The sequence below is a fragment of the Psammomys obesus genome, unplaced genomic scaffold (assembly GCF_907164565.1).
Source record: "Psammomys obesus unplaced genomic scaffold, mPsaObe1.curated_primary_1811, whole genome shotgun sequence".
Lineage (NCBI taxonomy): Eukaryota > Metazoa > Chordata > Mammalia > Rodentia > Muridae > Psammomys > Psammomys obesus.
The window spans coordinates 13,771,981-13,788,256 of NW_026596109.1; the positions used below are offsets into that span (position 1 = coordinate 13,771,981).

Sequence of the window (16,276 nt, forward strand, 5' to 3'; positions counted from 1 at the left end):
GGCCTCTGAAACTAACGAGCAGGGAACGTTTTCCTGTCGGTACAGCCTCTGCGTTCTGTCATACCCTACTGACTATTCTAAAAATGCTAAAATGCTTCCTCTTTCTGAAACATCTGGGTCATTAAGACCTGTACAAAAGAAAAGAAAAAAAAAAAAGAAAGAAAAGAAAAACAAAACAACCCCCACCTTTTCAAACTCCCTAGAGAGGGCTCAATTTCATATCCTAGCTAAGGTGCTTTCCTCTCTGAGAACCCGGCATGGCTGTATTGTTCCTTCCCCACTGGCCCTAACTCAAACACTCAGTGCAAAAGTAAAACCTCAGAGCAGCATCAAACAAAAGAGTTTCTTTGGTGGCTCCCTGCTCTCTAGCCCCCAGGTGACTAGCCCACCCTCAGAGAATGTGCCTGGCTAGGCAGATTCCATTTGCTTTGACTCATCGCCCTATGTCCACTTTGAAAGAGTAGTAGGCCTATCACCAATCCAAACATCTCTAAAAAGAGAACCTAAAGATGGTAAGGTTCTAATATTTAACCCAGGTACACCCTCAATATTCCTCCTTACAAACTAGTCTTTTCTTGTTTAGCGAGTCACTGGGCTGTATGAAGAAAGAAGAGATAGAACATACATAAAGAGCTGGGTATATTTTTAATGAGTTCACATCTCCCTCTCCTTCTTGCCAAAAGCCAACATTTCCTTTCTCTCAGCAAGTGCCTAAGGCTGAAGGCCAAAGGCACAAATCCAAGAGAGAAAAGAGGTATTTCAGGAAACACATGACATAAATAAATCTCAATGTAATCCCATTTTCCCTTAGGGTTTCTTTTAGTTTTGGGTGGGAGGCAGTCCCTAACATAAAGGAGCTTTAGATTTAATATGTAAAATGACTACCCAAACAATAATGAGGCTGGGTCTGAATTTGTGAGAGTGTTGTTCTTCCTATTTGCTTCAGCACGAAGTTTCTTTAAATATGTGCTCCCCTGGTGCAATTAAGCATTTGTTTACACATCATTAATTATCTGGCAGAGAGGTTTGGCTGGAAGGAATATGGCCGAGAGACACAGCTGGAGAGTTGCAACCTTATGCCAAGTGAGAATCCCACAGAACCACAGATAGTAAAGCTCAGAAATGATTGGCAAACCAGGGATAAGGAGCTCAGTTCCCTGGAGCTGAGTGTGGAGACTGGGTAGGTAGGACTGACTGGGGAGCAGTGAGTGAGGGAAGGCAAGAGGGAAACAAGAGCATAGATGGGAGTAGGAGAAAGATCGATTCATTTACAATCTCTGAGTGAGTGATGTCTCTGGAACATGACAGCATCAAAAGGAATCTGGAAGGCCGATGAACTACATTCCAGCAATGTCTCCATACCAGCAGATGACTAAAATTCTAAATGAAGTAGCTGGTGTTCTGCCCCTGCAGACATGAAGTTCTCCAGCCCCTGTCCCACATATCTGTGGAGCTTCTACTCATCCTTCAGGTGTGAGCTCCAACTATCCTCTCTGAGATGTCTTTCCTAAATCCTCAGACAGATAGGTTGTCCCTTTCAGGGTCAGTCTGCTTCTCCTGCCATATGTTCCCATCAGCATGGAGGCTCGCACAAAGCCTTCCTGGCATGACTAGAATTTATATAAGCCAGTAAATGTAACAGTCTTCGATGGAGAAATTCAGTATGTGTTTCTTTACCTCTATTGTAATGACTGCCTCTGCTCCCTTGCTTAAGTCCCAACTGTATTAGTGTCTTGGGGCTGCTACAGACTGAGGAGCTTGAAACAACAGAAACATCCCCTCTCAGGTTTTAGCATTTAGAACTGAAGATCAAGATGTCAGGAGAACACTGTTCCCTCTGAGTCTGCAGGCAGAATCTCTGTTTACCCCTCGTAGTGTCTGGAGGTGGCCTTGGTTATACACTTTTGTTTAGTCTGCCTGCGGTTGTCACTGCAGTCTCCACCTTGAACATTATACAGCACTCTTCCTGTGTCCCTGTCTTTCATAGGGTGCTTTTCTTAAATTCCAGCAGTCATGCTAGATTATATTAGCAAAGACTCTCTTTTGAAATGAGGACACATTGCAGATACCGGGGATTCAGCTTTAAGATAGCTTTTGGCAGACATACAATTCAATATGCAACACCCATAAACATTATTCCCTCAAGGTGTAGGTCCATTTTATGCTTGTTTCTGTCCCAACATTTAGAATAGTGTCTGGCACAGGTCAAGTGGACCAGGGAATGTTTTTAAGAATGACTGACCATAAGGCCATGCTTTCTCAATCAATATGCTATATATTTTATGGATATGGGGCCACTGTGTCCAGTGATCTCTGCTGCACGTGCTCTTGCCTTCTGAATGTTCTCCTTTAACTGAGGCCCTGTATGTTGTCTCCCCACCCCACAGCTCAAGAAACTGAACACCACAAGTGACTTGTTCACATCTGCACAGATGATGGGCCACAGAACAGAGATTTAGACCCCTGTTGGTATAAGGTGTACACCTCTCAAAAGGCCAAGAATAATGCCATTCCACTGCCTTTTCTTACAAAGGAAGTCCCTTTGTAAGCCCAGACTACTGCAGCTGTGCTTAGGGCAGTCCTACAACATGGAATGGGTTCTGACATTGGTCAGCATGTTAGGGGAGCAACAGCACCCCTTGATAGGCGTGGCAGCAAAGAGGGGTAATACAGAAGAGGGATCTTGAAAATGGAAGTAGGCTAGAAAAAGATTTGGAGGAGCACTTACGCTTATGGGAAGAGAGGAAACACGCCCTTTTGATACCCCTCTCCAGCAAGCAAGCTTCTTTCAGTGCTGAACCTTGAAAATGCTGACTCATATTTCTCTAGGACCATACAGGCTAATGCACAGGAATGGGCAAGATATCCTTAGGCTGAAGGCTTGTCCCGATAACAAAAACAGGAGAGTGTAGGACGGAGGGAAGGCTAACTACAAGATGGGCTCCTGTGCTGACTTGGCTGCAGCAGATGCTTCCAGCTGCAGAAGTCATCGTCCTGGCCTCAGTTTGATCGTCTCTGAATATGTTTGAGCTGTAGATTCTCTGAAGTCATTAGTCTTGGTTTCTTGCTTCCACGGAACCTGTTTCTGTTTTATAACTCTATTTTAAGGAATTGTTACATTGCCAAGAAAAGGAGAAAAAAGAACCTTCAGGATGCAATTTCTCCATGCCAAAGAAAAGATTTTTCCCCCTTCTTTGCATGCAAAGCTCCACTGTGCTTTTGGCCCATCTATCTTTTCATTCTGCTAGCCTTTACAATTTCCTTGGTGGCACAAGTGCTCTCTGCCACCCCCACCCACCTTTTTTGATACCAAAGAGAAATTAACTATGTGCAGTTCAGATGCTAGTGAATTGCTTATAAGTCCTTGTTCTGGCCCATCTGACCAGAGAGACAGAAGGAATCGGGGGCATAGATGCACATTGTTTATCTTGGGGGCAATTTTGCACCCCCTTTGCCAAGTATATGCACAGTGATTTCACTTCCTACTCAGCTTTAAGCTCCTTGAAAATGTGCAGGCCCCAAGTGAACATTTTCTGGCAGACTCTTTCTTCCTTGGATAGACACTGAGTGTCTCAAGAGGGAAAATATGCTTCATGGTTTGTGCAGATGAGATTTGCCTCCACCTGGGGAGCATGAGAGTCTGAGGAATAGAGAATTTTAAACATTTATTCTTTAAAGGTCACAGCAGCAGCAATGGGCTGGCTTGGGAGAGAGAATGTTCCTCTTGCTCAGAGTCCATGCTCCAAATGTCTCCTGAGCTGGCAAGTGTGATTGCAAAGAACCTCAAAGTCTTCCATGGGCAGCTTGAAATATTGAGTGTAATGTGTGCCCCCCTCCTTGTATAAGCCCTCTGTTTCCTGTTCCTTAAGGAATCTGGGATCTGGATCTGGGTTTTCTATTCTAACACCCTTTGCTCTACCTACACCACAGTTGGTGCCATCAGATGTATTGGGAACAGCAAAAGGAGAATGTTGGTGATGGATTTAACATACCTACTGGATAACAGGCAGTGTGCAGGGAACACTGGAGATAATTCAGCAAAATGGGAACCACATGGACCTTACACCAGGCTTGAATTAAGAGAATGGCCTGGACCATAACTTCTCTGCTCTTAATCTTTGATATAAGGATAACAGGAACCTAGTGAGATGGATCAGTGAATAGGACTTGCTGTACCAGGATGAAGAGTTCAGATCCCTAGAACCCACATAAAAGCCAGAGGTTTGGTGAAAGCCTGTAATCTCAGCAATCAGGAGGCCGAAACAGAGGATCCCTGGGCAAGCTGGCTAGCTAGTGAGAGACCTGCCTCAGTAAAGCAAAGAATAGCTGAGGAACATATGCAACAGCAGCTTACTGCCCCCACATGCACACTGAGCACACTCCCACACATAAGCATATACATGCACCCACACATATGTGAACATGTATACACACATGCACACATTCTACACACCTATACATGAAAAAGGGAAACAGTTAATAATAATTTTCCAAGATTACCTTGAAGACTGTACACTAACATCTTGTCATTATAGGGACAAAGTAAGAGACTCACGAACTTTGTCCTCTTCTTAGGCCCTTCCTCTCTTGTACATATATATCTTACTTATTCCTCTCAATAGTACTAAAATGCAACATTGCTTTTTTCTATTTTACAGATAAGGAACTCAGTTTGTATGGTTTTCTACTGCATCAAACATACTAGGCAGTGATTCTGACACACAGTAAGCCTTCAACAAAGAGTTTAATGCTCAACAAATGAACAAGTAGTACACTCTTAAAGGAGTTTTTAAAAACTTGCACATTTTTTTTTCAGCCAGTGTTTCAGCTAACTTAGGACATAAGGCAGAAACTGTATCTCAGAAAATTTCATGCAAGGAGATCAGAAGAAAACCCAGAAAGGGAAATAGAAAGTATAATATAATTCATCTTTTTTTATGATTGAGAACATTGTGTTTCATAGTTCCAAAGGCATGTTTTAAATATACAAAATCTGAACATGATTTTAAAAGCAGACAATAAAACCCTAAGATTAAAAAATACAGATTTTAGTATGGTCTCAGCTTTCTTGACTAAGTCAGAGTGCTCCCACAGGCCAGGAGAGATGGCAGGCAATGGCACTCCTGCAGTAGCATTGCCAGCCATCAGGGGAAGGAGACACTACCACCTGACCCTAAACCAACTGTCCTATGGAAAGTCAACCTTATTATTACCTGTGACTATCTGGAAGGGAAAGAACATAAAGAATCCGTCAGAGAAAATGAAAAGCATACTGATAATATCCGGCACTCCTGCATGAGATATACTGCTCACTAGAACTCTGCACGCACTGCCCCAGGCCAACACCACAGGAGCCTTAGATGGTTCCGTCTGACAGTGGAAAACCACAGAGTCAGAGACTTGGCCAAGGTATCACAGGACCATGGGGGTGATGGAACAGTAATAGAACCCAAATCTGAGTTTTGAGCCCAGGAAATGTTGACCCCTCATTGCTGTAGCAGCTTTCCAGAATGAGTCCCTGAGTCAGAAGCAGAGCTTAATGACTGGAGACGGTTTCACACCCCAGCAATGACCCAGGGTGCATCAGCTGAGAGAGAGACAGGGTCTTTCCTTTCCTGTTACCTACCCTGTTTACCAACTGATAAAAGCTTCTCTCTGGGCATTTTATCTAGAAACGTATTACCCACATCTATCTTTCTCGCCCATCCTACAAAGAAAACAAAGCAAAACAAAAACATCTCACACTCAACTGATTATTTCTTTTCATTTATTTTTGCTATGTGTTTTCCATGATAATTAAGATATGAATGATAATAAAAAAAAAGAGGGGGGGATTTAATATTTTGCATTCTAATGTATCTACTATAAATACTGCGTTGGTTTCTTCTCACATTATTGTTTGAAAATACCCCAACAAAAACAACTTAAGGAAGCAATGGTGAATCTCAGCCCCACAGCTCAAGGTATTATCCATAGTGGCAGAGAAGTCGAGGCATCAGGAGCTTGAAGAAGGTAATTAGGTTACACACACAATCAGGAAGCAAAGAGCAGTGGATTGAGATGCACACATTCCTCAACTCTCTTTCTCTCTTCATCCCAGGATCCCAGCCAAGGAGACACCCGCTCCAGGTGGGTCTTCCCACTTCAATAAATGAAATCAAGATAATCCTTTATAGGCATGCCCAAGAAGCCCATGTCTCAGGAGATCCTTGATTCTGGCCAAGTTCACAGTTAATGCTAACCATCACAAGTACACAAACAATAAATGAAGACCAGGCCTGGCTGCGCACATCTGTAACACATGAAATCGCAGCACTGAGGAGGTAAAAGCAGGGCAATCTCCAGGTCAAGCCAACCTGGGCTACATAGTGAGACCCTGCCTCAAAAGAGAGAAGAAAAAAAAAGATGTTGAATGGTATATATGTTAGTCATTGCAATATACAAATTTAGACTTCAAGATTTTTTTGATTGCCATTTATAGGCAGTCTTGTAATAACTAACTAACTAACTAGCTAAATAAATAAATAAATAAATAAATAAATAAATAATTTAGTTTGGGTAAGAAAAGAAAGCCTTTCTTTATTTAATTTCTGTAATTTAGTATGTTTCCATATACGACAGATGGGATGTGAATATATGGGAGCTCTAGGGTGTTTGCTGGGAAACCTGCATAATCTGCTCTGCCAGGAGCTCTCTTGGACCTTTCCAGGTGGCCACGATGTCTCTGAAGAAGTCAGAATAAAACCCTTTGAGAACGAAGATACCAGCATCTCTCTTTCCTAGGCATAAAGGGCACAGATCCTCTCAATGAGGCAAGATTAAAAATTCAGAGGGAGCGAGAAGAAATGTGGAAGTCCATGCTTGGGGCTCTGATGTTAAATGGCTATAGGTTTGGATCCTATCCCTCCCATTAGTCTTCCGTGACCTTGGACAGAGTACCTAACACTCTTTGGTTTTCTAAACGGGACTGAGCACAGTACGGTATCTCCCATCTGGGGTGGATTTAGAGAGTAAAAAAGAAACACAGGTGAGCCTGGAACAAGGCAAGTGCCGCTGGTGTTCACTGCTGTTACTCTCGCCGAATTCTGGTTCTTTCCAACAACAGCAGTATAAGAACACTGTTAAGGGAAAAGGAATGAGGTTGGACTTCTCACAGAGACTTCCCTGTGTAAATTTATCTCATCCTCTCTTCTTTTGGCTCAGAGAAGCCTCTACCTGAACCCTGAAAGTGATCCCCAACTCCTTGGCCATTGAGAGAGGGAGTGACTGGGAGAGGCTGCAGGAACAGCTGGTAACCTCAGGTCAAAAACGCAGTGTCTCACCGTACGAAGGAAGTGATTTAAGAAACCTCAGATAATGTTGTCAAATCTTCTATACTTTTAGAATTATTAGCTATGGTACGGTATGGGTGCTTGGAATGATAGATATTGGACGCTCCTGTATGATTTGGTTCCCAGAGGTCTAGGGAGGGATTCAACCCCCTGGGAAAATGACAGCAACATCTAGATCCTACCACCAGCTCAGCAGCTTGTTCCCTCTGTGAAAAGTGCATTTCAAAAGAGTCTGAAAATCCAGATCTCAGGTGACAGAAACCCAGGGTCACATATTTTCCAAGTGACCTTAAATAACTTCTTTCTTAGCTTACTTGTGAGAAACAGGAGGATAGCTATAAAGTTCTAAATCATGTCAGTCTATATAGTGAATTCCATTTCTTCCTGGACTATAGACTGAGATCCTGTCTCAAAATTTAAAAACAGAACAACACACACAGAAAGAAACTAAAACAAACCAAAAGCAAAAACCCCAGTAATGTGTAAAGCAACCAGTTCTGTTGTGGAAATCTACATTTTTTTTTAAGTTCTGTTTTCATTCCTTTTCCCCAGTTTTGTTGAATTTAAGTGTGGTTAGGAAACATTCTTTGGAAAATCAGAGTTCATAGTTGGCTATGTACTTTTCAGATGGGTAACCCATAGAATGAATATAACTATTGGTACCTTTGACCCAGAAATGAAGCCGAAGGTTATCATGCAAGTTTCAGCATGGGTGACTATATAATGGATACTCTGGCCCTAGACTTAGGAAGAGCAGACTTGGGATGAACAGAGGCTGATCAGAGAGTTAACGTGTTCTCTGTGAAGGAATTTTGCCCTGTCATCCACGAGAAAAAGAATCAATAGGAGCCTAAATGAGGCAGGAATACCCTGAGTAGATTAGTGTCTTCAAGCCAACAGCAGATTAAGAATTCTAGTGTTTGGGGGTGAGACTGAATCACTGAATCACCTTGCTTCCTGGGAGGCCCAAGGACTGTGTTGGAAAGTTTCTGGTACTATTTATTATATTTTTATTGGTATTTATTATTGTACATCAATTAAGTATGTTTGACAACTTGACCATTTTTCTCCTCTGTGCATTTTTCATAATTATTTCCCTCTTATTCTTCTGTATATTCAGAAAACCATTTTGAAAATGTCATCCTGCGTATTTTTGCTGAAGAAAAGGTACATGAGAGTGTTTCTTGATATTGGGGTCCAGTTGGGGGAACCAGACATGGTGTCAACACAAATAGAGACAGTCACAAAAATAAAGGGAGGCAGGGTATTGAGTTGAGCTCTCAATGTTCCTCCTCTCCTGGCCTCTCAGGGATGTTCTCTTTTCAGGATTCATATTTTAAGACATTTGTTAACTCAGTAAGTCTTGATTGTATCTCTCCATGTTCCAGGCTAGACGTGAGGGCATAACATTGAAGAAAACAGAAAGGGTCCATGCTAAAGGAGCTTTGGGGTGGCAAACAGACAGCAGTCGAGTTAGTAGATAATTGTGTGCCGCAATAAAGGCCATGACAAACTATAAGAAGATGCAGAAGAACAGACAGCTATAGAGCTGTTATAGAGCTTCTCTCTGGAGGGGGCTGGCAGCAACAATTCCGGGAGGAAGTTCCTGAGAGAGGAATCTCTTCTCTGAGAAGGCACAGGATAAGTGTGTAAGCTCCTTGACTTAACAAGGAACGGCTTCTCAAATTAACCCGCCCTCCACTTGAAATTCAGAGCTGAGACATTCAGAAAGTTATCCTTCCAAAGGTGACTTCTTTGTTTGAAAACTGGCATCCAATATAAAAGGAAGACAGTACACCATCATCATAGGAAACGGGTCCAAACAGTCTAATATGTGAGGACTGTTCTTACTGTGTTCAGTCATGGGCAAGCTTCTTAACCTCTCCAAGCAGAACTCTCTTCAGGAGGATATTAATACAACTTCATATGAGTGTTATGAGTGGTGCATTAAATAATCCATGTGAAGTCATCGGAGCAGAGCCTGACACATGGCAGTAAACTCTCAGAGCATCATACTCCTATCATTGCTACGGTTTTGATATGAGCTCATGGCCCCATTCTCATGTAGGGCAAGGTGCTTCGAATAATGTACTAATCAGGTTGGCACTGATGTTTGTCTAGCAAGTATCCCAGAATGCTTCCATCCATGTGTTCTTTCATGCAAATCAAGCGGCCTCAGGTTTTAGTCACTGAAGAGGTGCTGTGGTCTCAAGTGTCCTGAGACTATGGCATTTGCCCAAACTACAGTGAGCACTTCCCAAACACTGTGTTTGGAAGCATTCATTCTTTCATACTGATCCCATTGAGGATTTTCTTTGACAAAAGTAAAAACTTGTATGTATTAAATAAAATGAAATATGCAGACCTGTTACAGCAACCCAGAGCCCTGGGAACGTGCAGAGCATAGTCAAGTTCATTCACTGAAATCCTGGCTCTGAGGTGTGATCTCATGGGGGCCACTCACGTGAGCTGGTTAGTGGACGGTCTGGGTTCTACTATGCTACTCAAATAACATTAGAATTGGCGCCGAAAAGGAGAGCAAAGTGGGGCTACAGGGAAGAACAACTTGCCTAAGAGAGGCTAAAAGCCTCTCTGAGATTATCAAGACATCTCAGAGACCTACAGATTTTTCCTGAAACTACTGATAATGAAGGTTGTTACTTATTGCTCCTTGGTAATTTCCTATATGCAGAGTGTGCTACTTTAAAATTTTCTCACGGGTACTCAGCTTTTAAAATAATCTGGGAGACAGAACCTCAATGTCCTTAACCCACTGCTTGAATCAGGATTTCAGAGTATAGGGGCTAGAGACAGGGTGTTCTTTAAGTCTCACAGGTGATGAAGACACAAAAAGAGGGTGGAGAATGCCTTCCTAGAGTCTTACAGGCTTGTAGATAAGAAAATCGAGAGTTGGGGGTGGGGGAATGGAAATGGTAGGAAGATTGCTGATGGTTGCCAGGGCTTAGGGCTGGTGGGAAGGGTTGGATAGGTAGAGCTCAAAGTGGTTTTAGGGTAGTGAGCATAGTTTGTATGATACTAGCATGATACGTGTCAGCATACACATTTGTCCAAACATGAACTACATGGGTTACTGGTGATTACAGTGTGTCACAGAGTGACATCAGTTGTACCGTTGTGGTGGAGGCTATTGACAGTTGGTAGGCTTACACACGCGGGAGTATGGATAAAGGGTAGAGGGAAAACCTTTGTAGTTTTCTCTTAATTTTGTGGCGAACCCAGAACACGTCTTTTAAAAGTATTTAAAAACGTAAAAAGGAGAGACTTGAAAAGTCAAACATCACAGGAAAAAAAGGCAAAATCATGAAAAATGTGATCAATCATTAGCAGAGAGGTTGAAAAGACACGCTCCAATTGCTTTAAAAATTCACAGAACCCAGGTCTCCTTAAAATAGTTTTGCAAAGTACATGGAGAATTCCAGGCAGTAATATGAAACATAAGTCCCACGGATGCCACTGAACATGCTTCAGCTGGCTACACCAGAGGAGCTTGACATGAACCCAAGGCCCTGCAAAACTCGACAGGAGAGCACAGTGGAGATGGGGATGCGGTCGCTAAGCTGGCCCAGATGTGTACATGTTCTGCTCCATTAAAAGGACTTGGATGAGAGGCAAAGTACATTTGGCACACAGAAAGAGGAAGTCAGGGGAGGGGTGGGGCAGGACACTCAGCTTCATCAAGGCCTCCCTCCTCCTCCTACTTACCTCCCCTCAAGGATGGAGGAAACTCCATACAGTTTCCGGAGCAAACTCTCTACCATGAAAATATGACCACTGGCCTTCCAGGCTCCCCAGTATCAGCCGCTTTGCTGTAACTGTCAATTTCTAAACTCGGTCTGGAGTTAATAGGACTCTTCAGCGATTCGCTGTGAGATTGATCAAGTATCCACAGTGCTTCGTGCATGGCTTATAAGACTCTTCAGAGGACAAGCACATATAACCAGCTATCATCTCTGAAACAGGTCATGTGAGGAAAGACAGGTGAGGGAAGTAATGGTGTCTGGGCAGAAAGAAGACAAGATTCTAAGTTTTCCACATCTAAAGAGCTGGGATGGGATTCTTCATGAACTTAGTATATGGCAACTACAGTATAAAAGTGTCTGTTTTTGTGCAGGAAACCTTTAACATTTAAGAGTGTCCTAAAGTTAAGGTGCGGTAGCAAACTTCCCAATATTGGCTCTGAATGATCTTGTGTAGGCCCGTTGAGGAGAGAATTCAACCATGGTTTGGTTTGAAGCTAACGTTTTAAATTGCCTCTTTGAGTCTGTTTCTAAAATATATTTATCTATATTTTATGTGTAGTTATTTTACTTGCGAGTATGTCCGTTAACTACACGCAAGCAGTCCCCGAGGACGGTCCTCAGCCCACCATGCTTGCCATTCCCTCTCCAGAACCCATTCTGTGGACCTATAGGCAGGCGTCTTGGAGAATGTGTGCACCCTATTTCTGTCCATTTTTCATCGTCTGATTGTTTCCTTCTTTTCAGGTTCTTGGGCAATGGAACTACCACTTTGTAGCGATTTGCCCTGGCACTGGTAGCTGAAGTGAGGTGCTAGGGTTTAACGTGCTCATCCATGGACCGTCAGTGTCTCCACTGTCCTCAGGGTTGGGTCAGGGTCCCCTGTAAGATTGATGACACTGGGAAAGGCAAAGTTAGACTCAGCTCCAACTCTGAAAAGAACAAGCAGACTTTCAAGAAAAACCTGTACGAGGCTTGTTCATATTCTCTTGCTGTCTTTAATATGTTTTTATGTAAGGGTCTAATTCCCAGCCCTGTACTATGTGCCTGGCCTGCTGAGGTTACTAGCTTTTATTTGCCTTCAATGAGTTCTAATTCTAGTTGAGGAGGGAGGAAATGACAGGAAAACTTTGGGTAGAGGAGCTTGGTACTCTGGATTCTGGTTAAAACCCTTTACCAGCAGAGAAATAAAAATTGCAGCACAATTAACAACTGTTTAAGGCCTTTCTCCCTTCCCAGCCACAAAAACCATAATTTTCTAGGACCAGAAAACCTATATACAGAGAAAGGATGTCTTTAACTAAACTCCTTGTACACTCCCAGTGGCTTCCGATGTTACCTTATAAGAGTATGACTCCATCCAGGACATCTCCAGAGCCTTTCTGTAATTTCATTATCATGATAGAGAGAACACATATGTTTCTTAACAATCATTTGAGCTGGAACTCAAGACCTAACAAGACAGTAGATATGGCTGATGCCAAAACAGTTGAGACTCCTTCGGCAGCCCTACCTACACCTGAGTATGTGTTACTTCTCCTCCTTGTCTTGCAGAGAAGCCCACAGCCAAGCTCTTAAATGAATCTTTCTTTTCCTAAGCATATGTCTCTTTCTCTTAAACCTTGTACTTAAGCCTACATTAAAACATCTTTAATAAAAATACCCAACTCTGTTTCATAAATTAGTCCTAAAATTCTTTTCATCATGGAAGCCACAAATCCCAATTTGGCCAGACTTGAGATCCCGAAAGCATTAAAGGGACTCCTCGGTTTGTGAGGGTGAGGGTATGGAGCTGTGTCACTGTCGTGTCACCTCTAACATAATGAGGGAATAAAAGGTGCTGGGATAAAAATGGAAGGAGGCTGGTCATCTGTTCTTCCCCAACCAGGATGGATGGTTGGGGAAGGAGAAGAAATTTGACTTGGTTTCCAGGGATAGCTGAGGTTGCCAAGCACTCAGCAGGGAAGACCTTTCCAGGATGAGGGTAAGAAGCAAGCACTAGGTTGGGGTCATGCTATCTTGGAAAATGTCAAATAGTTTGTGTATACTCTGGAATGGCCTGTGTCCAGGAAAGTGGTGAAAGATGAGATTGATAATGTACTTTGGGGTGACCCTCACATACAGAGATTTGCTGAAGTGCTACCTGGAGTTATTATTATTATTTTTTTAATGTGGTTGGAGTCTCATGGACTGTCATTAAATATGGCCAAGTTTGCATGCTCCATATTGTGAGTTACCAGAAATCTTGCTACAAATTACATTCCCTCGACCACCATAGGAATATATTTCTAAAATAACCCACTTAAGATGAGTCCAAATAAGTCATAATCAAGGAGACCATGTTTTCTGGAACAACTCAGAAAGTGGAGTGAGACAGGATGAAAATATGCATCAAGATGACTTGGAGCCATGTTGACTTGACTGGATGTCACCAATGGGTTGGTTTAAGGAAACTTTCTCTGACCTTGGTACGCTTACATTTGAGAGCCGTGTGGAGTTCCAGTACACAGAGTCCTCCTCAGATCACATCGAAGTGAATTTGAGAATTTGGCTTTATCTCCATTACGGGTGTAGCTGATCTGAAATGTAGGCACAGCTGCTTTCAGTGTAAAATTGTTAAAGTGCTTTTATTATGAAGTAATGCCTTATTGTGAGGAACAGCAACGAGGGCATTTACACATAGAATATGAGCTCACAAGAGTGTGAGAGGAAACAGAACCTCCCACCTATACCAGAACCTCGGGGTCTGATAAGCATTTTGGTGCACTTATTTTGTCTCGTTACAGCTTAAACTCATTAAAATGAGTTTTTAAAACCGTAACAGCTCATCAAGTCTACCACTTCCTTTATGCCTGCCTTTATGAGAATACTTTCCCCACTACAACCTCATTATTAAACTTTCTTCATGCTCTCAGACTAGAATGTGAAGGTTACAGCAGTGGAAAGGTGTGTTAATCAGACAGAAATTTAATTTTGATATAGGAGCCAACTCCAAGTCTACAATATGACACGGAGCCTATACTCAATAACTATTGGTTACTTGAATAAAAGAATAAATGGATGAGTGGATGTATGTGAAATTTTGTTTATTCTTCCCCCCAAATTCATGGAGTCTCTCTATGACAAATGCCCTGTTTGGGCTAGACAAATGGGATGTAAATAGCTCAGTTTTACTCTAAGCACACTCCTTGGGAAAATCGCAGAGTCAACCTTCTTTCTTTGGTAGATGGGGTTTGTCTGCGGGGGAAACAACCTTTCCAGCTTCTCATCAGCGACCTTAGAAACATGGGAGAAGAGGGAGGGAATGAGGGTGGGGGCTACAGCTGGGATGCAAAGTGAATAAACTGTAATTAATATAAAAATAAAAAATTTTAAATGCAAAAGAAAAGAAACAGAGAAGGGGGCTGCTGTTCCGCCCAGTTCGGCTCCTGAACTCTTGAACTGACTCTAGAAAATCCAGCCTCTGCCCTAGCTGCCCAGAGCCCTCCATCCCAGCGTCATTACAAATTGTCCCAGCCCAGAGACAACAAGCGGTGGAGGCGATTCCCCGCTGGAGAAACACTATTGGGAAGAGGGTGCCATTGCTCCCTTTGGTTGAGAACAGCCCTTGACAAACTCTCTGCCACCCCAGCAGCAGCTGGTCCAACTGGAAACTTCAGAGGACTCCAGTTCTGGCCAAAACTGGTTTGGCAGCTCTAGGGGAATGTTTATGGCTGACTGACCCTCACAGCAGGTGCTGGCAGTTTTGCAAAAGAAAGAGAGCAGGGGGAAAAGGGTGGGTGGTGGACTAAAGGAAAGGAGGAGCGTAGCTAAATTCGAAGCACCAAACTTCTGCTCACTTGCAAGTTTACACTTGGGGATTCACATAAAATTACTAACAGCCCAGCAGACCTCAGTCCTTCCCTCACCCTCCCGTCCGTCCTTTGCAAGGTAGTTTTGTTGCAATGCAGTTTGTTCTACAGTGCAATGTTGAAGCCACTGAATCCAGCCGAATGAAAGCGACTTTTACCAGTGTTTCTCCCGCCCTGCAATGCTACCGTTATTATTAAGGCGACTGAATCTTCACTCCCCCCCCCCCCTTACTGCAATCGCACTCCGGCTGTGATTGCTCGGGTCTGACTTCGCAAGTGGCGGTGCGCTTCCAAACCCCCTCATCCGCCCCTCGCCCGGCTCTCCCCACTCCCTCCCTTCTCCGCGCCCAGGCGAGAGCAGCCGATTGGCAGAGCGGGCCTTTCAGGAACAATAACAGTGGGGGGGGAGCCGGGGCCCTGGGGAGCCTCCCCCGCCCCCGGCCCGGCTCACGCCCCCCTTGGGGTCCCCACCTCCGCGCCGCCCCGCGGGCTGACCGGCGCCCGGGCCCGCCCCCGGCGCCCACCATGTACGCCTTTGTGCGGTTCCTGGAGGACAACGTCTGCTACGCGCTGCCCGTGTCGTGCGTGCGCGACTTCAGCCCCCGCTCGCGACTGGATTTTGACAACCAGAAGGTGTACGCCGTGTACCGGGGCCCGGAGGAGCTGGGCGCCGAGCGCGAGAGTCCCCCACGTCCCCCCAGGGACTGGGGCGCGCTGTTGCTCCACAAGGCCCAGATCCTGGCGCTGGCAGGTGAGCGAGCGGGCCGGGAGGGGCGTTGGGACCGGGCGGACTGGGGCTGGTTCCGGGAGAGGCCAGGCAGCCGGGGGCCGGGAGCCACTGCTTGCTCCTGCCTCCCCATCCTGCTCCTTGGGCTTTCTTTGGGGTACCAGGTGTCTCTAAGAGGCCAGACCAGTTAAAAGGACCCGAGGGTCCCCTTTGTCTTCCTTGCCTCCCTGACCCTCCCGCGCCTTGCTGTCAGTCTGCAGTCTCTTCTCTGCCCTCTTCTTTCTGACTCTTTTGCATTCCCTCTGCCTCTTCACTTTTCCCTTCTCTAGCTGCCAACCATACTGTCATTTCTCCATCTCTCACCTTCACCTCTCTAACAGTTGCTTCCCTCTCTGTTGCTTTCTATCTTAAGTTTCTCAAACTGTCCCTCTCTCTCCCTTTAAGGCCCTTGGTGTCTCCTTGGAGCAAGAAGCAATGTTAAGTCTTTTAGATGGGAGCCCATTCTCACATAAGGAATCTCTGACACCTTATTCCATCTGGGCCACCATTAGGTCAAGGAGGCTCAACCTCAGTGTACTGACCAAATGGTAGAGGTGAGGAGGTCCTTAG

At 44.2% G+C, this 16,276-nt stretch overlaps 2 protein-coding genes across 3 annotated transcripts in view; both read left to right on the forward strand.

Annotated features, from left to right (window-relative positions):
- The window catches only part of Agbl4 (AGBL carboxypeptidase 4), a 1,202,140-nt gene that overhangs the window by 960,313 nt on the left and 225,551 nt on the right, over positions 1-16,276 (forward strand). The gene's annotated exons all lie outside the window — the stretch shown is intronic.
- Positions 15,263-16,276, forward strand: part of Bend5 (BEN domain containing 5) — a 46,068-nt gene continuing 45,054 nt past the window's right edge. The window contains exon 1 of the mRNA XM_055628942.1: positions 15,263-15,691. Within this exon, the coding sequence (XP_055484917.1) occupies positions 15,466-15,691 (226 nt within the window). The 5' untranslated portion in view covers positions 15,263-15,465. The remainder of the gene's footprint in view (positions 15,692-16,276) is intronic.